This window comes from Gopherus flavomarginatus, chromosome 2 (assembly GCF_025201925.1).
Source record: "Gopherus flavomarginatus isolate rGopFla2 chromosome 2, rGopFla2.mat.asm, whole genome shotgun sequence".
Taxonomy (NCBI): Eukaryota; Metazoa; Chordata; order Testudines; family Testudinidae; genus Gopherus; species Gopherus flavomarginatus.
In genome coordinates, this window is record NC_066618.1 from 224,370,604 (window position 1) to 224,397,297 (window position 26,694).

General features: G+C 42.7%; 1 protein-coding gene across 25 annotated transcripts in view; it reads left to right on the forward strand.

Moving 5' to 3' along the window:
* The window catches only part of DTNA (dystrobrevin alpha), a 342,834-nt gene that overhangs the window by 199,485 nt on the left and 116,655 nt on the right, over positions 1 to 26,694 (forward strand). For all 25 annotated transcript variants that reach the window (XM_050941967.1, XM_050941964.1, XM_050941966.1 and 22 more), the window contains exon 3: positions 816 to 896. In XM_050941967.1, the coding sequence (XP_050797924.1) occupies positions 816 to 896 (81 nt within the window). The remainder of the gene's footprint in view (positions 1 to 815; positions 897 to 26,694) is intronic.

Consider the following 26,694-nt stretch of genomic DNA (forward strand, 5'->3'; position numbering starts at 1 on the left):
TGTTAGGCAAAAAGTCAGAGTTAGTTACCAACAGAAATAAAATATAAGCACACAGTCTAACCTTTCAGCCCTATTAGACTGGGCAACAACTAGATTAAGCAGTTTCTTTCACCCCATTGGATACTGCAGTCCTTAATATACAGGTTTGTCCCCTCAACCTGGCCCAGTCTCCTCTGTTGGAGTCTTTGGTCTTCTTCTGAGTTGCTTGCAGCATAGATGGGGGAGGAGAAAGGTAAAGCATGGGCCCCCTGTGTTCTGTATTATACCTTCAGTCCCATGTGCTTGGAGAACACAAGTCCAGGCATGTCTGGTGGGGATTGCTGAGTCCCCAGGTAACGTTGAGCAATTCCCCTGGTGTGTCCTTATGCAGGTGAGTCATTGAATTGTAGCCCCCTTGCTGGACAATGGCTATTGGTGGTTGTTTGACACCCCGCCCGGGCGTTGGTTACTTTCCTTGGTGTTGTCTCTGGAGAGCTAATGTCTGGCTGATTCCCCAACTTACAGCATGTTTTAGTAACAACCATACAACACAATTCTCATAACTTCATATGCACTAAAGATGTACATATTTAGATAGAACAGTGGGTTTCAGTAGTTCATAACCTTTCCCCTGGTTATGAGGAAAGGTTATGAACTCACATGGCATGCTTTATATGTAAGATCACAATTATATATAAATGAGGAATATGGCGGTTACAAGACGCTCTCCCAAGGTATAGAATGTCACAGTACACACATGACTCACTGTACTTGCAGACATTGTGGACTCTACCCCAGGGAAATGTCACAGCATATGTATAATTCTCTTCCACTAGGGGCTCAAGATCTGGATCGCATCCGCTTATCCACCTACAGAACAGCATGCAAGCTTAGATTTGTGCAGAAGAAATGCAACTGTAAGTATGTCAGTCGTTAATTGCAAGTACCATCATTAGTCTTACCACTGTAGGATATGTTTCTTCTCCAGTTGAAAGGAAAATATGGATTTATTTTAATGTACAGTTAGACACTAATAAGAGTGGCTCAGTATTAAAGAAATTTAGAATAATTCTATACTGTTAATCATCCTCAAAGCATTAAGTGTGGAAATGTTTCTGTTGGGGGCAGAGGTTCTTTAATGCTGCTTCTAAATGTGATTATTTTTCTTTAAAAATAATAGTTTCTCTTATCAGGGTTATGAAAAATGCCAGGAGCTTTTAAAAAGGTTTTTGAAAAAAAAGCCACCACACCATAGACTTTGCCATTTGTTTTGCAGACAGATAGAATTTTTACGTTTCTCACTAGGCCTGTGTACACTGGGCTATTAAAAAAAAATCCCACCAATGTACCTCCACTAACAGTAACCATGACTGGTCTAAACACTTGTGCTGCCACCAGAAGAGCTGAACTGGAGGGAGTTTTTTAAAAAACTAGACAAAACCTGTGCAGCTCAACAGCTAGCTCTTTGCTTTGAGGTTGTAAATATTTGTGAGGCAGAAAAATCTGCTGCTTGTGACCTACAAATATCAGCAAAAGCCAGTCTGAAAAGCTTTTACAAGAAAATGAAGAATGGGTAGAGCACTCAGACGGTTACTAGCCAGGGATCAAATCCTGCAGTCACCTCTTTAGTGTACCTCTCATATTAATAGGCTTTTTTAGCTTAAGGAAGGACTATAGGCTTGGTCCATGTCGCAAGCAGGCTGCCAAGTACACTTTCCTACAGCTACAGAAGTTCAGTCATGCTCAGTTCAGAAGGAAACACACTGAACATAGCTGATGTGATCGTGTTTCCTTACTTTATTTTATTTTTTTAATTGTTTGTCAAAGAGGATGAAATTTTCACTTAATTTCCATAGTAACCACATAAACTATTCCTGAGTGACAAAAAAAATCTAACTGAGTTGATTTTAAGTACAAAGATATAATAATTTCATTGTAGGGGAGACTGGATGGCTGAAGGCATTGGTAATGGAACAGAGAATAATAATTAGTATTTATGAAATGTGTAGTGTTTGTGTAAACATAAAAATAGTATTTCTTTTTATAATAGAATATAGAGTCTGGCACCTCTCAGTCACTAGTTTGAACAAAGCCAGTCAGTGATTAAAAATCAATACCATCAGATTGCTCTTCAGTAACATGTGTGAAATGAGTTGGTGGTCTCAGTTCTGTTCTTAATGGATAAGGTATCTAGATTGTAAACGACACTTTCATGACTGGCTCCCTTGTTGGCTGCCTCAGTAGGAAAGAAAAGGAATGAATGCTTATGGAAACTGAAATATGCTTATGACCAAGGGAAATGAAGGAAGAAATAGTCTTTCTGGATAAAGGTTGAGGCACCATGGTAGAACATTGTGTAGAATATCTGCGCCGTAATTAGCAGTGTAGTATAAGTGTGCCAAAGGTCCAAAAACTCTAGTCTCTATGGCTGTCAATCTAGCACTATTTATGAGCATTAAGTGCACTTCTAAAGACTGCCTCAGAAAAAAGTGCTATCTTAGGGAGGAGGATACAGTAATGTCTACTGTTTTTTCTTGTGGTACGCGTCATGCATGATATCAGGACCATAATGCTGGATAGCTCAGAAGAGTAACAAAGAAGCAAAGGCCCTATTGTGTGTGAAATTTTACTTTTATCTGACCTTTGCTGTAGGGGGAATGGATAGGACCTGAGCTCTGAGCCAGGAGGTGGCTGTTCACCTACCTACACCAGGATTTTAATGCAGTTTTAAAACATGGGCACCTTGCTAGGATGACCAAACCTCACAGCAGAATGTTCAAATTCCACGTGAAATAAGCACTGATGTGGAAATCAGGCAGGCATTCATGTGAGCTCCCAGTATCGCTTTTCAAGAATTAACAGCTTTATACGTGTCTAGGCCAAAAACCCCCTCACATCCCCAGTTCGATAAGCCTGATCCAAAGCCCACTGAAGTCAATAGTAGCCCTAAAAGAGGCACTAATTGTAAGACTGTGGGCAAACTATGGCTGAGCACATAGTGGATGATGTTTTCCATTTGCCTACATGGTCATTAACTTATTTTTGCTTTGGGGTATTTTGAGTCTAAAAGGTGCTACATAAAAACAAACGGTCTTCTATAAGGAAGACAGATGGCAAATAAAGGAGGAGTCAAGGTAAGCAAGTAAGTTCAAGAATCTTCATTTACTCTCTCCATTCAGTTGTATTTCTTTAAATGCTTCCTTTAAATACAGTAACCTAGGATACCTTAACTTTTATATAGCCTATTGAGTTTTCCAAATAAAAAAGGAGAGGGTAGTGATTTATTTTTTAAGTAGATTGTGTCATTTAAAAGCCCTCACTCATATTTGTACCAAAATCCTAATGTATCTAGCTCTAGACACAGGGATTTAACCAAAAATTTTACCCTTGGAGTGAAGGTCTGTGTGAAACTATTTCCTTCTCAAGCTCTTCAGAAATAATTATTGTTGCTCTGAAATGGTTGCACCGTGCATCTTTTCCATTGTCAAAATAATGTTCCTCTCTCTTTCCTGGACTTTTACACAACTAGAGCGTGCTATGATTGCTGGGGGAGAGTTAGATAATTTCCCTGAAACATTTGTAAGCTCTGAATAATGACTGTCCGAGATGGAGTATCTAGACACTACAAGACTATACCAAGTGATGGTAATGAAGTAGTTAATAATACAGTCATCTCATTAATATTAGCAATTCTTCTTTTCCCCCACTGAAATTGCTGTGGAGTATGTGCTAAGCAGTAGTGAATTCAGGAGACAAAAGTGAAATGGGGAAAAAATAGTTCAGCTATATCTGAGCTGCTTCATTTAAGAGTGGATATAAAAGAAAAACTCAAAGACAACTCTACTCTTATCACAGCTTTTAACAATCCCTGCCTCTCAAGCCATCTCTGTTCTTCTTTCAGCTGTGCTCTTCTGCCCTGCCCCCTTAACCTGCTGAAACCAGCTCCACTCTGACTCAGACCAGAGTAGACTTGTTATTAAAATAGAAGAGGCAGTATGTGTATTTAAAGGGCTCTTTTAAAAGAACTAATTTAATAAAGTGCAGGGAGTCCGGGTGTCTGGGGAGCAAAGCAGTGCTTGTTTGGATACCAGAGGGGGCCATGCTGGCAAAGGCAGAACAGAGATTTTATTAATGCCATAATTTTTATGTAAAGATGCTCATTAGTATATAGTAGCATGTGATCCTTCTAGGATATTACTTATGCTGATACGCTGTATAATGAACAATCCTATGTTTGTTGCAGCTGTGCTTTATGCAAGCACACATCCACATGCTCATCTCTGTGAATTCTTCTCTCTGCCGATATAAAAGAGTGCTCTGGAGCAGACTACAGGAACATAGTGAGCAGTTTTCCCTGATGATGTTGATATGTTGTAACAGATGGTGGAGTGTGTGAACTAGCCGTGATGTTACAGAGATCCATATCTTCCTACCACTAAACTATTGCCTAAAAGCAGAAAGTTATAAAAGGGGAGAGGAATGAAAAGGAGATGCAATTGGATAAGTTACTTTCCCAAGTACCAATGCTTTAATGTAGTTCAAATGAACTGCTATACTGAATTACGTAAATTTAGGTGACAGCTAATTTTGACAAGGGAAAAATAATATCAACAATGTTTAGCAGATATTTTTCAAAAATTGCAGATACAGACCTTGAAGGTCAGGCTGTAAAACTGTAGGAAAATTCTTGCCATGCACAAGTTTTTTGTTTTTAAAAAGCTCTCCAAGCACTGAGCCTAGGTGAGCTTAACTAAAGCCACTGGAGGGACGAGGAGAGTAAGTCATTGCAATTCCTTGTCAAGCATGATAAAATCAGATCCAGTTCAGCCTCATTCTTCTAATAAATTCAAGAAATTCTGCATAAGGAAATGGTAAAGAGAAACAGAAAAAATTGAAAAATATCAGCTCTTGATGCCCTTTTCCAGGTTTCCTGTGTTGTATCAACACTTCAGATTGAATAACAATATCCCTCCAAAGTTAACAAGATATTTATTTACATACCTCTCAACTTGCCAGTTTTCAAATGTGGGATGCAATGTGTGACAAAGTCCTAAAATGAGGGGGACACAAAATTGTAATGCAGGAAACTTAATGCCCTGGAATTCATTCCTCTTTTGTAATTACACTTTCATGTTTTTTTTATTTCTGCTGTAAACTTTTCAATTATAAAAGTGAGGGGATAACAAATTTGTGAGAGATAATTTTGGGACTAAAATGAGTGATGTCCTCAAAGAGTGACAGTTGAGAGCTATGTTTGTGTATTACTTTGCATAGCTCCTGTAATCATAGCTGGTGGGCCCTGAGCTATAAAGAATAGCACACAAACTAGATATGCCATCTGCAAAAGCAAAAAAGCCCCATGAAAAGCTAACCAAAATGTTTTGTTTTCATGAACCGAAGGATTTGAGATTTGGGCTCTGATGGACTGCAGAGGTGAATGAATTCTACGTGTGGGGAAAGGGATCCTAAGCTGCTGCTGATCACATGGGGCTACATCCACAAAGCACCTAACTGCCATTGTAGAGGCCTAAGTCCAAAATTTAGTTCCTTAAAATCACTAGTCAGCTGCAGCCTAACCCTGTAGCACCTGTCTTGTCTAGGCCTCGATATTTCTGCCAGTGGGCAGTGCAAAGCTGCCTAAGTCCTGACAATGGCAAGCTTGCACCTAGATCCTGGCAGGATTTTCAAACTAAGCGTTTCCCTGCATGTGTTACCTACGGGGCCTGATCCAGTAGGCGATATCAGAGCACACCTACTCTGCACAAATGGAGGAGGCAGTGGTGCCATCCCTTCTATCCCCAGTAACCAGACTGCTTCCTTAGCATGTAGGAGACCTAGGGTCAAATCTTCACTCTGTCTGATGTGGAGTTGGGACTTTAACTTGGCTTCCTGAACTCCCAGGTGCATGCTGTAACCACTAGGGTATAGGGTACTCTGGGGTTTATTTTTTAAATGCTTTTGTACCTTGTGACTCATGAGGCAACCCAGTGTTTCTATCTCCATCTGTCTACTGCCACATTTCTTACTCTTGTCATGGTACAATTCCACACTTTGAACCTTAGCATCCAAAAGATGGGGTACCAGCATGAATTCCTCTAAGCTCAATACCAGCTTAGAACCTGTAGCGCTGCCATCAACCAGGAATTCCAGGGCCTGGTACACTCTGGTCCCCCCAAAACCTTGCCCGGGGACCCCCAAGACCCAGTCCCTCTGGATCTTAACACAAGGAAAGTAAACCCTTTCCTTCACCGTTGCCTCTCCCATGCCTCCCCTCCCTGGGTTACCCTGGAAAATCACTGTGATTCAAACTCCTTGAATCACAAAACAGAGGACAATTCACCTTCCTCCCTCCTTCTCTTTCCACCTCCCAGACTCTTCCTGAAAGAGAAAGTAATCCTGGCACAGAGAGAAATCAGCCTCTCTCTCCCTCTTCCCTCCTTTCTCCCCACCAATTCCCTGGTGAATCCAGACCTAGTCCCCTAGGGTCTCACCGGAATAAAAAAACAATTAGGTTCTTAAACAAGAAAAGCTTTTAATTAAAGAAAGGAAAAAAAACAGCAAAAATTATCTTTGTAAATTTAAGATGAATTAGGTACAGGGTTTTTCAGCTATAGACACTGGGAATACCCTCCCAGTCTAAGTATACAAGTACAAATTAGAATCTTTTCAGCAAAATACCAATTTGAACTCCTTTCAGCCAAATACACATTTGAACTCCTTCCAACCAAATACACATTTGCAAATAAAGAAAACAAACATAAACCTACTCGCTTTATCTACCTAGTACTCACTATTTTGAATCTATAAGAACCTGTATCAGGGAGATTGGCGAGAAACCTGGTTGCACATCTGGTCCCTCTGAGCCCCCAGAGTGAACAACCACCAAAACTAGCAGCACAGCACAAAAACTTCCCTCCCTCAAGATTTGAAAGTATCCTGTCCTCTGATTGGTCCTCTGGTCAAGTGACAGCCAGGCTTACAGAACTTGTTAACCCTTTACAGTCAAAGAGATATAAAGTACTTCTGTGCTATTAACTTTTCTTATCTGTTTATGACACGCCCCCCAAATCACTGACAGTGTGGAAGTACACTGGCAGTGATTTCTCCCTAGAACTTTAAAATAAACAGATCAATAAACACGTGCATCCTTACATATGCCACTAATTAAGTAAAACTACAAGATTTTTCACATTGTAAGGACAATTTTTAACCAGTTGATTTTAGGGAAATTTCACAGGAGAGTGCATCAACTTCTTGATCTGTTGCCACTGCAGACCTTTCCCGGTTGTGGAGAGGGTCACCTCTCCCATGCCACCATTACTTTTCCCTTTATCGTAGACACCGTCAGGCCACTCAGCGTCATCTCCTCCCTGGGCTGTGAACTGACAAACCTGTAAGTCTCTGTAATAAAAGGGCTTCAGAGAATTAATGTGGTACACTCGGGGCTTTAGGGAGGAATTGGGAGATGCTATGAGGTAGTTAACAGCTCCCAGGCGCTCTTGGACCATGAATGGCCCTTCCCATGATGCTTCCATTTTATGGGCCTGTTGCGCCTTCAAGACCGTAACCTGGTCTCCTACCTTGAAGGAACGTTCTCTGGTATGTCTATCATACCAGGCCTTTTGCTCTTCCTGAGCATCCTTTAGGTTCTCTTTAGCAAGGACTAAAGAGTGTCGGAGGTGCTTTGTAGGTTGCACACGAAGTCCAGAATGTTAGTTCCTGGAGTGGGTGTAAACCCCTCCCATTGCTGCTTTACCAACTGTAATGGCCCTTTAACCTCGTGGCCATACACAAGCCCAAATGGTGAAAACCCTAAACTGGGATGTGGTACAGCCCTGTAAGCAAAGAGCAACTGCTGCAACACTAGATCCCAGTCATTGGAGTGTTCATTCACGAATTTACGTATCATAGCCCCCAAAGTTCCATTAAACCTTTCCACCAGGCCATTGGTTTGATGGTGGTATGGGGTGGCAACTAAGTGATTCACCCTATGAGTTTCCCACAGTTCTTTCATGGTCCCTGCCAGGAAATTAGTTCCTGAATCCGTAAGGATATTGGAGGGCCAACCTACCCTGGCAAAAATGTCTATTAGAGCCTGGCACACAGTTTTAGCCCTAGTGTTGCCTAGAGCTACTGCTTCTGGCCATCGGGTAGCAAAGTCCATGAAAGTCAGTATGTACTGCTTTTCTCTGGGTGTCTTTTTTGGGAAAGGACCCAGAATATCCACAGCTACTCGCTGAAATGGGACCTCTATTATGGGGAGTGGCTGGAGAGGGGCCTTGACCTGGTCTTGGGGCTTTCCCGCTCTTTGGCACACCTCACAAGACCGGACATACTTGGCAACATCCTTGCCCATCCCTTCCCAGTGGAAGGACTTCCCCAACCTGTCTTTGGTTCTGTTCACCCCAGCATGGCCACTGGTATGATCATGGGCTAAGCTTAAGAGCTTCCCCCGGTACCTAGTTGGAACCTACTGTTTTTGTGGATGCTAGTCTTCCCGGTGTCCACCAGAAAGAGTCTCCCTATATAAAAGTCCTTGTTCTATAACAAAACAAGATCTGTTAGAAGAACTGAGAGGCGGTGAGGTGCTCCGCGCCGCCGCCCAAGCTTTCTGAAGGCTGTCATCTGCTTCCTGCTCAATCTGGAACTGTTTCCTGGAGGTTGGAGAGACCAGTTCCTCCTCAGACTGTGGACTTCAGCTTGGTCCTTCGGGAAGCGATGCAGGTGATGGGGTTGTTTTCGTGGCTGGTGAACCGCTCTCCACTGGAGCACCAGGTGGTATTTCAGGCTCTGGCTGAGCCTCTTGGGTCTGGTTGTTTGCTGCTTCTGCCAGTTCAGGCTCGCTGGCGCCCTCTGGCGTTGGGGTTGAAGATGTGTTCGCAAGCGCTGGCATCAGTGCTGGCAATAATTCTGGTGCTCGTTGCGTTTCCAGGTCCGAGCCTGGGACTGGAAGTACTGTGGCTGTTGCAGTTGTTGGCAGGGGATCCGGGTCCACTACCTCTGTCTGGGTGTCTGGTAACACAGACAGGGCCCCTGTGGACAGCTCAGGAACAGGGATGGGTCTGGAAGCTTGCCTGGCTTGGCTGCGTGTAACCATTCCCACCTTCTTGGCCCACTTTACCTGGTTGGCCAAGTCTTCCCCCAGTAGCATGGGGATGTGATAATTGTCGTAGACTGCAAATGTCCACATTCCTGACCAGCCTTTGTACTGGACAGGCAGTTTAGCTGTAGGCAAGTTTACCGCTTGTGACATGAAGGGGAAAATTGTCACTTGAGCCTTTGGGGTTGATGAATTTGGGATCCACCAAGGATTGGTGGATAGCTGACACTTGTGCCCCCGTGTCTCTCCACGTGATAACCTTCTTTCTGCCCACTCTCAAAATTTCCCTTTGCTCCGAGGGTATTTGAGAGGCATCTGGGCCTGGGGATATTTGGAGTGATGGAGATATAATGAACTGCACTCGGTTGGGGTTCTTGGGGCAGTTGGCCTTTATATGTCCCAGTTCATTACACTTGAAGCATCGCCCAGCTGACTGGTCACTGGGCCGAGGTGGGTTACTGGAGATTGGTGAGGTGAGAGAATAGGGAGTCGGCGGCTTTCCTTGGGTTGTAGGTGGGGTCTTGGGTTGCCCTCGGTGATAGGGTTTATTGTCGGTGTGCCCCCTGTGGTATTCGCTCCCCTTGATAGTAGCTCTTTTCTTTTCTGCCACTTCCACCCATCTGGCTCCAATCTCCCCCGCCTCAGCTACAGCTACAGTTTTGGGCTTTCCATCTAGGATGTACCTTTCTATTTCCTCAGGAACACCCTCTAAGAACTGCTCCAATTGTATTAGGAGGTGCATGTCGTCCAGAGATTGAACATTGGCTCCTGATATCCAGGCATTATAATTCTTTCCAATGTGGTAAGCGTGTCGAGTGAATGACACATCTGGTTTCCACCTTAGGGCTCTGAACCTCCGACGGGCATGCTCAGGTGTTAGCCCCATTCTGATTCTGGCCTTGGTTTGAAAAAGTTTATAATCGTTCATGTTCTCCTTAGACATTTCAGCCGCCACCTCTGCTAGGGCTCCACTTAGCAGTGGCCTCAGCTCTATCATGTACTGGTCTTCAGAGATGCTGTACCCATGGCAGGTCCTTTCAAAATTTTCTAGGAAGGCCTCAGTGTCATCGCCTGCCTTGTAGGTGGGAAATTTCCTGGGATGTGGAACAACAACTGGCGAAGGGTTGTTAGGGTTGGCTGTGTTATTCTGCTTAGCCTGCGCTAATTCCAGTTCATGCTTTCTCTCTTTTTCCCTCTCTTCCCTTTCTCTTTCTTTTATCTCCAGCTCTCTCCTGTGGGCAGCCTCTTTTTGTTTTATTTCTAGTTCTTGTAGTTTCTTTTCCATGTCTCACCTGTGGTCTGCGTCTTTGATTTGTTCCTCTGCCTCCAGTCTCGCTCGTTCCTGTTTCAGGGTGTCCTTGGTAATCATGGTTTCTGCTTTCTTGTGTTGGGGCGCCCTCTGGTGTTTACTGCCTGAAATGCTGCTTCTCTGTTGCCTTCTTAGGGTTGCTTAGCAACAGAGTCTTTTTTTAACTCCTTCTACCTAGCTATTCCCGACAGCGTTAGAAAGAAAAAAAAACATTCATTTGCAAATGTGTTTTGCTGGTGTATGGTGACTCACAGTGGAGTCCCTTTGTTTAACAAAGATCCTTGTTAAACCCTAATGCCTTTGCCTTGAGAGTACTCAAAAGAGAGAGACCAAAAAAACTTGCAGACCTTTGCTTTTAAAAGCAATCTCCTCTAGCCTGCTTTACACACAGCTAGCAGGGAAAGAGAAAGAAAAAATCCTACTGGCTTTTGCTCCTAAACCCAAACCTCTCAGTCTGCCTGCAGATAGCTAGCAGATAGACTGCAAAAGCCAGTGAGGTTTTTATTTCTCTATCTTATCTATCTATATATCCCAGACGCTGCACACCATGTCATGGTACAATTCCCCACTCTGAACCTTAGCGTCCAAAAGATGGGGTACCAGCATGAATTCCTCTAAGCTCAATACCAGCTTAGAACCTGTAGCGCTGCCATCAACCAGGAATTCCAGGGCCTGGTACACTCTGGTCCCCCCAAAACCTTGCCCGGGGACCCCCAAGACCCAGTCCCTCTGGATCTTAACACAAGGAAAGTAAACCCTTTCCTTCATCGTTGCCTCTCCCAGGCCTCCCCTCCCTGGGTTACCCTGGAAAATCACTGTGATTCAAACTCCTTGAATCACAAAACAGAGAGGACAATTCACCTTCCTCCCTCCTTCTCTTTCCACCTCCCAGACTCTTCCTGAAAGAGAAAGTAATCCTGGCACAGAGAGAAATCAGCCTCTCTCTCCCTCTTCCCTCCTTTCTCCCCACCAATTCCCTGGTGAATCCAGACCCAGTCCCCTAGGGTCTCACCGGAATAAAAAAACAATTAGGTTCTTAAACAAGAAAAGCTTTTAATTAAAGAAAGGAAAAAAAACAGCAAAAATTATCTTTGTAAATTTAAGATGAATTAGGTACAGGGTTTTTCAGCTATAGACACTGGGAATACCCTCCCAGTCTAAGTATACAAGTACAAATTAGAATCTTTTCAGCAAAATACCAATTTGAACTCCTTTTAGCCAAATACACATTTGAACTCCTTCCAACCAAATACACATTTGCAAATAAAGAAAACAAACATAAGCCTACTCGCTTTATCTACCTAGTACTCACTATTTTGAATCTATAAGAACCTGTATCAGGGAGATTGGCGAGAAACCTGGTTGCACATCTGGTCCCTCTGAGCCCCCAGAGTGAACAACCACCAAAACTAGCAGCACAGCACAAAAACTTCCCTCCCTCAAGATTTGAAAGTATCCTGTCCTCTGATTGGTCCTCTGGTCAAGTGACAGCCAGGCTTACTGAACTTGTTAACCCTTCACAGTCAAAGAGATATAAAGTACTTCTGTGCTATTAACTTTTCTTATCTGTTTATGACAACTCCATTATAGTTTGTTTCCATGATAACAACCTCTTTCTCAAAACCTTTTTTAATGTCACATGTTGTCCTTCTCTTTTCCATCTTCCTCCAAGTGGTATCCAGTAAAGGGCTTGTTTAGCAATAGGTCTTTTGACGACCTTACAACATGGCCAAACAACTTCCACATTCTTTCTTGATTCATTGTCTGTACAGTCTGTTGGCCAATCCTTTGTAACCAGAGGCAATGCGTAGGGTGACGTGGGGTCAAGTGCCCCTCCCCCCCAGATTGGCCTGCCTGAAGCGAGAGAGAGGAGCTCCCTTCTCCCACTGCATCTGCCCCCTAGCATGCTTGGCCCCTGTCCCTGGCAGCCAGACCTGGGCAGGGAGAAGGGGCAGAACCAGCCACTTCTCATACCAGCTGCTGAGAGGCTACTCTGTGCCGCGCAGCAGCTGTCTGAGAGACAGCCTGTCTGGGGAGGTGGTGGCGGCAGCCCGCTCCCTGCCCGGGCTCAGCTGCCAGAGACAGGGACTGAGCACGTCGGAATCCGCTCGGGCCTGGGTGCCAGAAAAGTGGCCAAATGTGCCAGATGAGGCACAACAGGAGAAAGACAGAGCCCCCCTCCGTTCCCTGCAGGTAATGTGAGGTGGGAAGAGTCCAGTGGTTCCAGGCTGAGCACAGGGATCACTAGGCAGAGGAGACATGTAGGGGGAGTCACATGTCCGCCCCTTTAGATTGTGCTCCCCCCCTCCCCCGTATGGGGAGGCACAAGTCAACCATATTTGTAACACATCAGCATTAGTTATTTTATCCCACCAGCAGGTGCCAAAAGTTCTCCACAAGCATCTCTGATGCAATGCGTGACATTTCCTGTTGTGGGCTTCTAGCATTTGCCAAGTTTCAGAAGCATATAACCATGTTGGTATCAGAATGACATTATATAACTTTATCTTGATTCTTATGTTAATTTCCTTATTTTTCAAAATATTTACCGGTCTCGAAAAAGCTCCATATGCCTTCCCAGTTCTTGCTTTGAGCTCCTTATGGAGTTGGCCATCAGCACTGATTATGCTTCCATGATATACAGACTTCTTAACAATGCTGTATTCTTCACTATCAGTCACATACACATCGTCATTGCTGACTACTCTTTCAACAATGATGTTTTATTTTGACTGTTTCTTAATCCTGTTTGGGAGGGCAGCCTCACATTTAACATTGATAGTGGTCTTTTTCATGGCATCATCATCATCTTTATCCAACAGACCAATGTCATCTGCCAAGTTAAGATCTTGACGTTTTCCTCTACTGCACCTAACTTCTGTATCTTCCTTGGATGTTACTCTTTGCATCACATCATCTATCACAATGTGGAAAAGAGGGGATGATAAAACTAACCCTGCTGTACTCCAGTGGTGATCTCAAATAAATCAGTCTCTCTACTTTCTGTCTTTGCACAGCATTTTGAGCCTTTGTACAGCATCTTGACTAGTGACACTGTCTTTCTAGGAAACCCATATTGTTGTAAGATGTTTCTCAGTGACTCTGTGAAAGCAGTCAAAAACTTTGGTGAAATCTATGAAGTCCAAGACTAATCTTCTCTGGATGGCTAGCCCTTTCTCAGTCAAACATCTCAAGATAAAGATGTGATCTGCAGTAACAGAGTTCTAGATTATTCCATGCTTTTAATTTAATTGAGTTGAACTTCACTTGGCCGCAAACAGAAAGCTAGTGAAGAAGCTTGAGCAAAGTGTTACATACTAACAGTAGCCTATACCATTCAAAAGGTGGTCAAGTGAATTCCTCACTCACTGCAACTTATGGGTGGGCTTAAAGTAAGTAACGCTCACTACCAGAGTTAAGAGTAGAGATGGCAAAAGTATGGGTAAGTATTATGAGATTGGCAATCTCTTGGCCATCTGCAGAATTTGTAAGCCATTGTGGACCATTGCTGTTATGGAAGAGTCTAGGAGCAGGAAAGGATTCAATTGGACTCAAGATAGGCTTGTGAGGGGCCCTCAAAAGAGAGCAAAGACAGTGCTCCACCCAGACCACTAAATGTTCCCCACTACTACATCAGGATCACTTCTGCCTTATCAGGTGTGAGTTGTAGCTAGTATTTTAGCCATAACTTTCAGTCTCTAGAAAAGTGGTGAGACTCCCTAAACTGGGGAGGACAAGTGACTAACCACCACTGCCAAATATATGGCATGTTCTCCAGCACTGAAATTGATGGGGCGTAACCATACATTGTCTTTGTTTAGGTAGTTTGATACCAAAATATCTTTGTAGAATGTTTGTTTTTTAATATTTGTTTTTGTTGCATGTATTAAAAAGTGATTTGTTTATACAGAAAGGCACATATCATGTTCACAAACACATTCCCTCTGGGCCACAGAGGCAGCAGCAGTGGAACGTAACATGTCGTAATAAAAAAACCATTATACAATTAAACATAACTGAGCAATACAGGACTGTACAGCTGGCAAGCTGTTGCCGTCCTTGATGGACTTTGCTCAGCATGTTGAGAGATTATTCCATGCCTGCAGAAAAAGCAAATGCTCCTGATTTCCCTGGAAATAGAATAAACCATTGGCAGCTGAAAGCCTTAAACTTAAAGCCATGCTGGTTATTGAAATATGGGGCTTAATTAAAATAGACAAATAGGGAGCTCATTTCTCTGATTTTGAAATCCAACACCTTGGGTTTTCACAGTTTTGTTTTTTCCCCTTCTATTTTCTTCTGCGTAAAAGATTGTTTTGCTTTGTCTTCTCTGAAGCGTAGTACAACTGTTTTCATATGGATGGAGCTGCTGCCAGTGACTGTGATGGTGACCTTGCTAATTTCCATGCTTCTATGCTAATACCTCTTTTCCTCTTCCTTCCACTGAGTTCAAATAGTTACCACTAAGAGGCACATAGTCAAATCAGCTTGCTTCTGATCCTCTTTTGATTTGGCCTGCCATTTTAAGTTTGGTTTAAGTTAGGCTAATGATTCACCCTCCTAAGGTAGAATAATTCCATATCTAGAATAGAAATATAATTGCCTGTAAACGTACTAATTTCAGATATTTTGGTGGAAGCCCCTCTCGCTCTGTGCCATGATTCTCAGTCTGGCGTTATAGCAAACTGTGCTCAAACTGATATTATCAAGCCAGCACTAGAAATTGACAATTTGGGTATCAAACTATGTGATGCTGTTTGTGCAAATGTGCAAGTCAGACTTGCTGTGTAATGTGTAGCCAGCCATAATTCTTAAATGCCTCTCATTTTATTTCTGAGGTTACCTGCATTCCACACAAACTTGGTTCCCCCCTCATTGTTCTAGTTAAAAATATTTACCGTGGAAATAAAGGAACAAGAAACTCTGATTATAGAGATATCCAAATAAAAGAAATGAATCCTGCAGCATTTTACGTTTCCTGTATGAATAATATTTTTGTGTCCCTCATTATGAGTCTCTGTCATGTATTACATCTCTTGTCAGGTTGAGAATCATTGCAGCAGGTTTCAGGGCAGCCTGTCATGAGACCATCCTCCACCAACAGCTAGAACTCCAGAGCATTGTCTCTCATGCCTGACTTCTGCTAAGAGCAAAAACCCTTCTCTTTTGTCTAAGCACTTCATTTTTAACATACGAACATAAGATCCACCCTGTTCGAACTGGCCCTATCAACACTGGTTCTCTGCTTGTGAGGTAACTCCCTTCTCTTCATGTGTCAGTATAATAATGCCTGCATCTGTAATTTTCACTCAACGCATCTGAAGAAGTGGCTTTTTTACCCACGAAAGCTCATGCCCAAATAAATCTGTTAGTCTTTAAGGTGCCATCGGACTCCTTGTTGTTTTTACTTAAAAGTCATGAAATGTAAAAACAAAGCAAAACATTTTGGGTCTTTTGTGAGCCTGTGTGGAATGCTTAGGTTTGAAAATGTGACTTTTCTTTGTAACCATGATGGCTAGAAACTCCAGGGGTTTTTTTAATTATTATTTTTTAAAGAAACTCCAGATGCTTGCACATTCACATGACACCAAGAGATGAGACTTTAAGAAGAATTTGAAATATCATGAGACTCATGATAAAATTGTGGGAGCTGGCATCTGTGAAGTTCTAAACTATTCACAACGTAGTGCTTTCAGGTACTGTTTTTTGTTTTTTCTAGGTATTTAGTCAGGGACTGATGCTCCATAAGACAGCCTAGTGCCTTGTGAGTTTTTAGTCTTTTGGAGTGGGGAGAAGGGGAGAGAAAGGGGTGTATAGACTGTACGCATGCTCTAGTTTTTTAATCAAAAGTTCATGAGGATTTATTTTAGCACAATCACTGCAGCCAAATACTTCATGGAGATTTACATCCGTAAGTTATTCACTGGCAGCACAATATCCTGAAACTATTCCAAAGTGTCTTAAAAAAATCTGTCTTTTAAAAAGTTTATGAATATGGATATGCTTGATAGCATAACAGCTGGTGAGTAAAGTGTGTTTGAAATTCTTACAGGGAGGGTGCCACTAGAAACTCAACATTTATCCATAGTTATGAGACAATAGAATAGGAGAGAACTGTGGTATATCAGATGCTACTGTGGGTAAATATTGGTGTTTTCTTTTAATGGCCACCACTGGAACTGTCACACCTCAGGAGTAGTGATGTGTTGCTTACGTGATCGTTGGGCTCATTTTATCCCTCAAAAGGAGGTGTAGAAGTGAAATGTAGATCTTCAAAAGGTTGATTTGTTTAGGGATTGATTTTTCAGCGGTAGTGACCACCCACAATCCATTTGACTTCAGTGGAAGCCGAGCGCGAGCAGCACCTCTGAAAATCAGGCCTTAAATAGTGTCCTGGTGAGTTGCAGAAACTCTTCTACTTTTAATTTTTCATTTACAGTGACCAGTGGCTGAACTGGCAGCCCTGCTGAAGCCATAATTTAGGCACAAGTGTGGGACAAACAGTAGCAGTTCAAGTTTCTCCTCACTATGTCCCACTAAGGGTGTCTCAGGCCAGGCTTGATGTGACTTCTTGTAGTTAGAACATAGTTCAGTCTCTGTTCTCACCTATTTCTTGCCCTTTCTGCTGAAACTGCCAAACATGGTGCTACTTGTGGTTGTTTTTATGATGTAGGAACTAAAATGGGACAATTGGATCATTTCCTGAACTGAGGTCTCTGAAAAGCTGTCATGTGACCTGGCATGATTTGAAGTAGATACCCAGAAATGAAAGGTTCCATATATCCCATTGCCCATCATTACCTTTCAATCCCCTTGAAGAATACTACAAACAAGGGGGTGAGGGGAATTATTCCTATTATTATTTTTCTATAGTATTTAAAAAAAATGCTAAAGACAGCATTGAAGTATATACACACTGTGATGTCAACTTTATCAACAGTTCTGCGTTCTCTGCAACTCTCATTCTGCACCTTTGCTCACTGTCCCTCCCTTCACTCTCTTGATTCCACTTCTGTTCAGCTGTATCCTCTCCTTGACACTTGCCTTCTTGCTGCCACTCCTTTGCCTAGCAGTCCATTGCACTGTAACATAAACTGGTTTCTACCCTGGCATCTCTTTTCCCTATTCTTGCTTCTGTGCTGTCAGTCTCCTCTGGGGAATCTAGGAACTATGTGGACTTCCTCCATTCTAAATGAATTATCTCCTCCTTCAGGCCCACCATCTTTCTGGTCAAAGGCCCTGGCTTCTCTGACCCACATGCGTACAACCCACAAAGATGCTTCTCTTGATTCCTTCCTTGAACCCACTCCACTTCATTACCTTCCACCTTCTCTGCCCAGTAACTTTTTATGTAAAATAGACCTGAAAGAAGCTGACCTGGAGTGTGCCCCCTCTGAGCAGCTATTTGCCTTTTTTTTTTTTTTTTTTCTTTTTAAGCAGAACTTGCTTGGCTGGATGGAGTTCCAGGTGTAGGCCCTGACTTCATATCCTGCAGTAGCCCCATTCTTTAGAAGGAGGACCTTCTGCATACTCCCATGCTTCCACAAGAGACACTTTCCCATCTAAGCATTGCTCATCTTGTTTTCAAAGAGTTGCATCAAAAATAGGGTAACATACTATTGATGCCCTGGTTTAAACTCACAATATCTAGGAAATGATCATTAACTTATGCTGTTGGGCCTATGAGTTGCAGATGGGATCCTTTTCTATAAGGCTTCAGTTCAGAGAAAGATTTTGCATACTATATACCTGATAACACCAGGAAATAATAAGGTGATTGAAAGATGAAATGTTGGCCTTAATAATAATTTCCTGACTTTTGTAGGTATTATAGGACCTTAATGTACAATGATGCATGTCCACACTGTGGTGTTTTTAATATGACTTTTTAGGAATCTGCACAAATGAATATTAAATTTCCATTGTTGCTACCCAGAACAACTCTTCATTTTTATAGTGTGAAGTGACTTTACTGATAATATTTTGTACAAACCAGGCCATAAACCAAAGTCTTAAGGCCAGATTCCTAGCCAGAAGGGACCATTATGATCATCAAGTCTGACCTCCTGTGTAGCACAGGTCATAAAACTGCCCCAAAATTACACCTAGAGAATTTTTTCTTTGTGGGGTGGGGAGGGAAGCCAATCTTGATTTTAAAATTGTCAGTGATGGAGAGTCCATCATGACCCTTGGTAAATTGTTCCAATGGTTAGTTACTCTCACCACTATAGATTTACACCTCATTTCCACTCTGAATTTGTCTAGCTTCAACTTCCAGCCATTGGATCATGTTATACCTTTCTCTGCTACATTGAATAGCCTATGATTAAACATTTGTTCCCCATGTAGATGCTTATGGACTGGAATCGTCACCCTTTAACCTTCTCTTTGTTAAGCTAAATACATTCTGCTATTTGAGTCCATCACTATACAGCACATTTTCTGATCCTTTAATCATTCTTGTGGCTCTTCTCTAAACCCTCTTCAGTTTATCAACATCCTTCTTAAATTGTAGACACCAGAACTGGACACAGTATTCCATCAGCAATCACACCAGTGTCAAATACAGAGCTAAAATAACCTCTCTACACCTACTCAAGATTCCCCTGTTTATGCATCCAAGGTTCACATTAACCCTTTTTGCCAGAGCATCACACTACATATGAGGCAAACCCACAGCTAGTCTAGGGCTGCTCACTCAGCTGCCATGATTCATCCTCCACAAAGCCTGCTGTGACTCATACTCAGGCATTCTGCAGCAGCCTATCTCTGGGCAAGTCCTGTGTCAGCTGCCCTCCTGACATAGGTATTTCACTGACCCCCTCCAAAGCTGCAAGTTAGTCTGTGCAACAGCCCTATTGGGCCAGGAAGCCTCCAGCTGCCAGCGTTACTGAATCCCTAAGCTTCCAGCCTACCCTTGATCCAGTTCCTGTTCCTGCCCCAGCCTTCCCCGAGCCTAGTTTCAGCCCACTTCAGCACATGCCCATGCACTACCCTGATGCTGTCCCTCCTGCCCTGCACCCACCTCCTGACCACCTAGCCTCTTGCATCGATTCTCACCCAGCTTCGACCTTGGCCTCTATCTGGAATCCTGATTTGGCTTGTCTACAGACTCTGACCTCAGTTTCAGTGCTTCCTTCATCCCAGTCCCAATTCTGCAGCTGCCTTCGATCCTTGTACCTGTTCTTACTACTGCTCTAACCATCGGGCATGACTGCCTTGAACCCAGAGCCTGACACTGGGAGCACATGTTCAACTGATTATCCACCAGAACCCCCAAATGTTTTTCATAGTCATTGATTCCCATGATAGTCACCCATCCTGTAATTATGGCCTCCATTCTTTGTTCCCTAGGCATATACATTTACATTTAGCTGTATTAAACCGCATACTGGTTGCTTGCACCCCACTTACCAAGCGATCCGGATAACCCTTAATCAGTGACCTGTCCTCTTCATTACTTACCACCCCCTAATTTTTGTGCCATCTGCGAACTTTATCAGTGATGATTTTATGGGGGGGTTTTCTAGGTCATTAATAAAAATCTTACATTTCAACTGAGTTACAGCTGTGACCTACAGTGGCATTCCTGAGCTGTATCTGAGAGGAGAATTTGGTCCTTAATATTGTTTAAAGTGTGGATAATTGCAATAAAAAACCTGTGCACTATAAACATTTTCTAAGGCCAGGTCTACAGTAAGAAGTTAAGTTGACCCAGCTAGGTCATTCAGAGGTGTGATAAATCCACACCCCTGAGTGATCTAGTTAAGCTGACCTAACCCCCAGTGTAGACAGCACTAGTTACTGGTTCTAGGGGAGGTGGATTAACTACGGTGACAGAAGAACCCCACCCATCGCTGTAGTGAGTGTTTACTCTGAAGCTCTACAGTGGTGTAGTGGCAGCAGTTTAAGTGTAGACATAGTTTTTGTTCATGATCTGGATATAGAACCTTATTTTAATCTGATTTACAACTGGGAGTAACCCAGTTGATGTCACTGGAGTTACCCTGGTTTAAAAGGGAGGTAAGTAAGAGAAGAATCAGGCCCTTAATGTATACTTTGAAAAGATTGTATTTAATTCCTTAAAAAAGGAGCAGAATCTAGAATCATACTTCAGAGGGGTAGCCGTGTTAGTCTGGATCTGTAAAAGCAGCAAAGAGTCCTGTGGCACCTTATAGACTAACAGACGTTTTGGAGCATGAGCTTTCGTGGGTGAATACCCACTTCGTCAGATGCATGTAGTGGAAATTTCCAGGGGCAGGTATATATATACAGGCAAGCTAGAGATAATGAGGTAGTTCAATCAGGGAGGATGAGGCCCTGTTCTAGCAGATGAGGTGTGAAAACCAAGGGAGGAGAAACTGGTTCTGTAACTGGCAAGCCATTCACCGTCTTTGTTTAATCCTGAGCTGATGGTGTCAAATTTGCAGATGAACTGAAGCTCAGCAGTTTCTCTTTGAAGTCTGGTCCTGAAGTTTTTTTGCTGCAGGATGGCCACCTTAAGGTCTGCTATAGTGTGGCCAGGGAGGTTGAAGTGTTCTCCTACAAGTTTTTGTATATTGCCATTCCTAATATCTGATTTGTGTCAGTTTATCCTTTTCCGTAGCGACTGTCCAGTTTGGCCGATGTACATAGCAGAGGGGCATTGCTGGCATATGATGGCGTATATAACATTGGTGGACGTGCAGGTGAATGAACCGGTGATGGTGTGGCTGATCTGGTTAGGTCCTGTGATGGTGTCGCTGGTGTAGATATGTGGGCAGAGTTGGCATCGAAGTTTGTTGCATGGATTGGTTCCTGAGCTAGAGTTACTATGGTGTGGTGTGCAGTTACTGGGGAGAATATGTTTCAGGTTGGCAGATTGCCTGTGGGCGAGGACTGGCCTGCCACCCAAGGCCTGTGAAAGTGTGGGATCATTGTCCAGGATGGGTTGTAGGTCCCTGATGATGCGTTGGAGAGGTTTTAGCTGGGGACTGTATGTGATGGCCGGTGGAGTCCTGTTGGTTTCTTTCTTGGGTTTGTCTTGCAGTAGGAGGCTTCTGGGTACACATCTGGCTCTGTTGATCTGTTTCCTTATTTCCTCATGCGGGTACTGTAGTTTTGAGAATGCTTGGTGGAGATTTTTTAGGTATTGGTCTCTGTCTGAGGGGTTAGAGCAGATGGTAGAGGTAGAGAAGGGGCGTGACCTTCCAGAAAACACCATCCTAGCCACCATGGATGTAGAGGCTCTCTACACGAACATCCCACACACAGATGGAATACAAGCTGTCAGGAACAGTATCCCTGATGATGCTACAGCACAACTGGCTGCTGAGCTCTGTGCCTTTATCCTCACACACAAATTTAATGACAATATATATCTCCAGATCAGTGGCACAGCTATGGGCACCCGCATGGCCCCACAATATGCCAATATTTTTATGGCCAACCTGGAACAATTCTTCCTCAGCTCTCATCCACTCACGCCCCTTCTCTACCTATGCTACATTGATGACATCTTCATCATCTGGACCCATGGGAAGGAGTCTCTGGAAAAATTCCACCACGATTTCAACAGCTTCCACCCCACCATCAACCTCAGCCTGGACCAATCTACACAGGAGGTCCACTTCCTAGACACCACGGTGCAAATAAGTGATGGTCACATTACCACCACCCTATACTGAAAACCTACCAACCGCTATGCCTACCTTCATGCCTCCAGCTTCCACCCTGGGTACATCACACGATCCATTGTCTACAGCCAAGCACTGAGGTACAACCGCATCTGCTCTAACCCCTCAGACAGAGACCAACACCTACAAAATCTCCACCAAGCATTCTCAAAACTGCAATACCCGCATGAGGAAATAAGGAAACAGATCAACAGAGCCAGACGTGTACCCAGAAGCCTCCTACTGCAAGACAAACCCAAGAAAGAAACCAACAGGACTCTACCGGCCATCACATACAGTCCCCAGCTAAAACCTCTCCAACGCATCATCAGGGACCTACAACCCATCCTGGACAATGATCCCACACTTTCACAGGCCTTGGGTGGCAGGCCAGTCCTCGCCCACAGGCAACCTGCCAACCTGAAACATATTCTCCCCAGTAACTGCACACCACAGCATAGTAACTCTAGCTCAGGAACCAATCCATGCAACAAACCTCGATGCCAACTCTGCCCACATATCTACACCAGCGACACCATCACAGGACCTAACCAGATCAGCCACACCATCACCGGTTCATTCACCTGTACGTCCACCAATGTTATATACGCCATCATATGCCAGCAATGCCCCTCTGCTATGTACATCGGCCAAACTGGACAGTCGCTACGGAAAAGGATAAACTGACACAAATCAGATATTAGGAATGGCAATATACAAAAACTTGTAGGAGAACACTTCAACCTCCCTGGCCACACTATAGCAGACCTTAAGGTGGCCATCCTGCAGCAAAAAAACTTCAGGACCAGACTTCAAAGAGAAACTGCTGAGCTTCAGTTCATCTGCAAATTTGACACCATCAGCTCAGGATTAAACAAAGACGGTGAATGGCTTGCCAGTTACAGAACCAGTTTCTCCTCCCTTGGTTTTCACACCTCAACTGCCAGAACAGGGCCTCATCCTCCCTGATTGAACTACCTCATTATCTCTAGTTTGCCTGCATATATATACCTGCCCAGGAAATTTCCACTACATGCATCTGATGAAGTGGGTAGTCACCCACGAAAGCTCATGCTCCAAAACGTCTGTTAGTCTATAAGGTGCCACAGGACTCTTTGCTGCTTTTATAGAATCATACTGTTTCTCCTCTGAAGGTTTTGATCTTTCCCTAGCTTCATTTTTCACTTTTCATTTTGTCTCCATCAAATAATCTTAAACTTGCTTCTTGAAACTCTCTTTTTTGTCTTGGCTTTGCAGGAATTCTTAAAATCTTGCATGTGTAAAATAAAGAATGGCAGATAAGCAACCATGTGTGTCAAGACTCTTACTCCATCTAGGGGTTCAGGCAACATCATTAAAGAGCTTCTGTCACACTCAGGCAGAGTGTAAATACGTAATACTTTACCTAACCCTCATCTGTTTGTCACTTTTTTTATTTTATACTGATTCTTTACATCGTTGCAGATTGTTGAGGTATTGTGTGTCAGTTGAAGCTTCTCTGCTTTCCTCAGACTGTTCCTAATGCCCTGTTCATTCAGTGATGCAGCAATTCAGTGCCTGACATCACAATTTGCTGAAACAAAGAGGACTGTGTGGTAGCACTGGGTTTTGGTGTTGCCAAATATATCAGCTAGGGGAGGAAGCTAAATGGAACATAGAAAGTTATTTTTAAGAGACATACCTTGGCAACTGGCAGTGATGGGAAAGCAAATACAGAAAGAGTATGTGACATCAAAATCCGGTTTTAGTAAAATGTACTGTGCAGTTGCTTTAATGAGATAGTGGCTCCTTTAAACTGCAAGCTTACAGCAGAGAAAATAGTTGTGTTCCTATATCACAAAGCCCATAGACAGTAACTAGCGTTCTAGTTGCCAAGGATTAATTTGGCCTAGAGAATCTTGCCTCTAGGGCCCTGTATGTCAGAAAAATGTTCACCAGTGTGCCTATACCGAGGTAAGCTACATTGGTGTATGCCCCACTTTACACCAATGTAGTGACTATACATCACAGGTTGACACTGGTTTACTGGAGTTACACTAGTACAGATTTTCCTATTGTAGATTATCTCTGGATTGAGCAATATTGGTAGAACAAGGGGAAATCGTTCACTGTCACTGTCACGCCATGCTGTGTCTGTACTGTGGACAAAGAGAGAAATTCAATCATCAGGACTGTTTATTAGGCAGCTTTCCCAAGCATTAACTTCAGTTTAAATATTTTTTAACTTATTTAAAAATTACGTGAAATCTTAATAGGACAAATTCTATCCATATTATATCAGGAAAGCAAAAATAGTTGGATCAGCTTAAGAATTCCAGCCATCTAAGTGAATGCACAGAAATATTATTACATTCTTTATTTTACAATGAATATTTGGGCCCAATTCATCATTGTTCTGTGCCTCGTGCCAACCCTTAATGTTAAAAGATCATGAGTCACCCCCTCCCATCATGAAATCTGCTAAACAATCATGAGTTTTTTTAAAAGTATAATACATTTTGAATTCGTTTTATTTGCCCTTTGATTTCTGAGCCTCCAGTGCACACTCTTGAATGTTTTCAAGCTTTTCACTGCAGCCATAGGGGCTGGGAACTTTTTAAAAAGTGAAAATTGAGATCCTCACAGAATCAGAAGATCCCAAGAGATTGGAGCTTTAAGAAAAACATCAAATATCATGGGACTCATGATAAAAATAACAAGAGTTGGCAATACTGTTTACATCAGTGCAAAGTGGGTGCAAAATACTAACATTCTGGTTTGGTCACAGTTTACATACCGTGCACTCATTTTGTACTAGTATAAATGGCTGCACAACATGCAGGGAAACAATGAATTGGGCCTAGTATTTTAGGTATTTTCCTGTATTTTTCTCTGACATCAAAAATCTTAAAATTCCATAAAAGAGAAAAGTGTGGTGGTCTCCAGGTCTAACTTTTGAAAAAAGCATACAGGTAACACTGTAAGAGGTTTTCTCACCATGATAACAATATTTAAGCCAACATAAAAAATACCTGGTATTTGCTCTTCATAGGTTGTCCCGTGCATTATCCGTCATAAGCTACTCACACTTCCAAATCTCTAAGCTTACTGTGTTTACTCAAGTAAATACACAGATCAGGCTATCTTCTGGAGGGAGCCACAGAAATCCACAGTGTTTGATTTGTGTTGGTCTGCCTGCCATAATGCCCAACATACAGTTAAAATCTGATTGCAGATACATGCCAGGCTTACTAAAATATACATGGTGCCATCTAGTGGTTATTACTGTTGTTAAAGTAAGGTTTTTATTTCAAAGTCCTGCTTATCTTCTGAATTCTGCCTCAAGATATTACACAGAATCCAATGGCTATGCCAGACAGTAAAAATGTGGCTTTCTTCTTAAATGTCCCAGTATCAAGTTCAAGCTTCTGCAGTCTTTCAACTTAGCTTGATCTTTTAGCATTTCTTCTAAAACTGAAGGTTCCTTTTTTTAAAATTTTGTCTAAAAATTATTATTTTTAAAGTCCCCTTAATTCAGTTTTATCAAGGGAAGATGTTCCATTGAAAAGGAACTTCCTCATTCAAAGTCCAGTTATTACATCACTGTTTAATACTGTGTGGACATTTACTCCTCCCCCCACCCCTGGCCCCCATCTTTTGAATTGTATGTGAATTTTCCCTATAATACATTGTTTTAAATAATCTGGAACACAGTGTGTTTATTTAAAAATTGTAAAAGGCTACAGTGTTGCTGTTTGAACCACAGATGTGTTATTCATCTACCTACAGTATGTTTTAAGGGAAGTGAGAGAACTGTTTTACATTACAAAGTGACAAAACACACCTGAATTCCAAGACAGAATTCCCTTGTATTGCATTTTTCCAGATATTGTTTTCAAAATACATTTTTTAAAAGGAAACCTCCTCATATAAAGGGCTGATCCTGGATTTCTTGTGCATTCAGAGTTCCCATTTCTCATTTTAAAAAATGGATTAGTGTCATGGTGGTATATCAATAGTAATAGGACATTATGATATATCAGTGTTTTTCTCTCCATATATTTGCTATTTTATGGATATTTGCTAAATATATAGCTATTAAATACTTGCTCAGGTAGCTCTGTTATTGCATATATTGTACTGTAGTTTTATAAATGAAGAAAACGCATATCTAAATAGTCAGCCTGGTTTTGGTAGTTGATCTATCTACACTACAGATTTTAACCCTGGTGTTACCAAGTCAGTAGGTAACTATATTGTAACTGAGTTCTCTGACTTCATTGTAATCGTAGTGTTGAGGGACCTGCAGGCAGACTTAGGGCTTGGCTACACTGGAGAGTTGCAGCGCTGTAAACCCACCACCAGCGCTGCAACTTACTCACTGTCCACACTTGGAAGGCACATACAGCGCTGCATCTCCCTGGCTGCAGCGCTGGTTGTACTCCTGCTCTGCCTTGGGTATAAGGATTGCAGCGCTGGTGATGCAGCGCTGCTCCTTAAGTGTGGCCACCAAAAGCTCTGTAATTGGCCTCCAGGGTATTCGGAGGTATCACAGAATGCCTGTTCAGCCACTCTGCTCATTAGTTCAAACTCTACTGCCCTGGCCTCAGGTAACCTGCCCTTTAAATGCCCCGGGAATTTTAAAAATCCCCTTCCTGTTTGCTCAGCCAGGT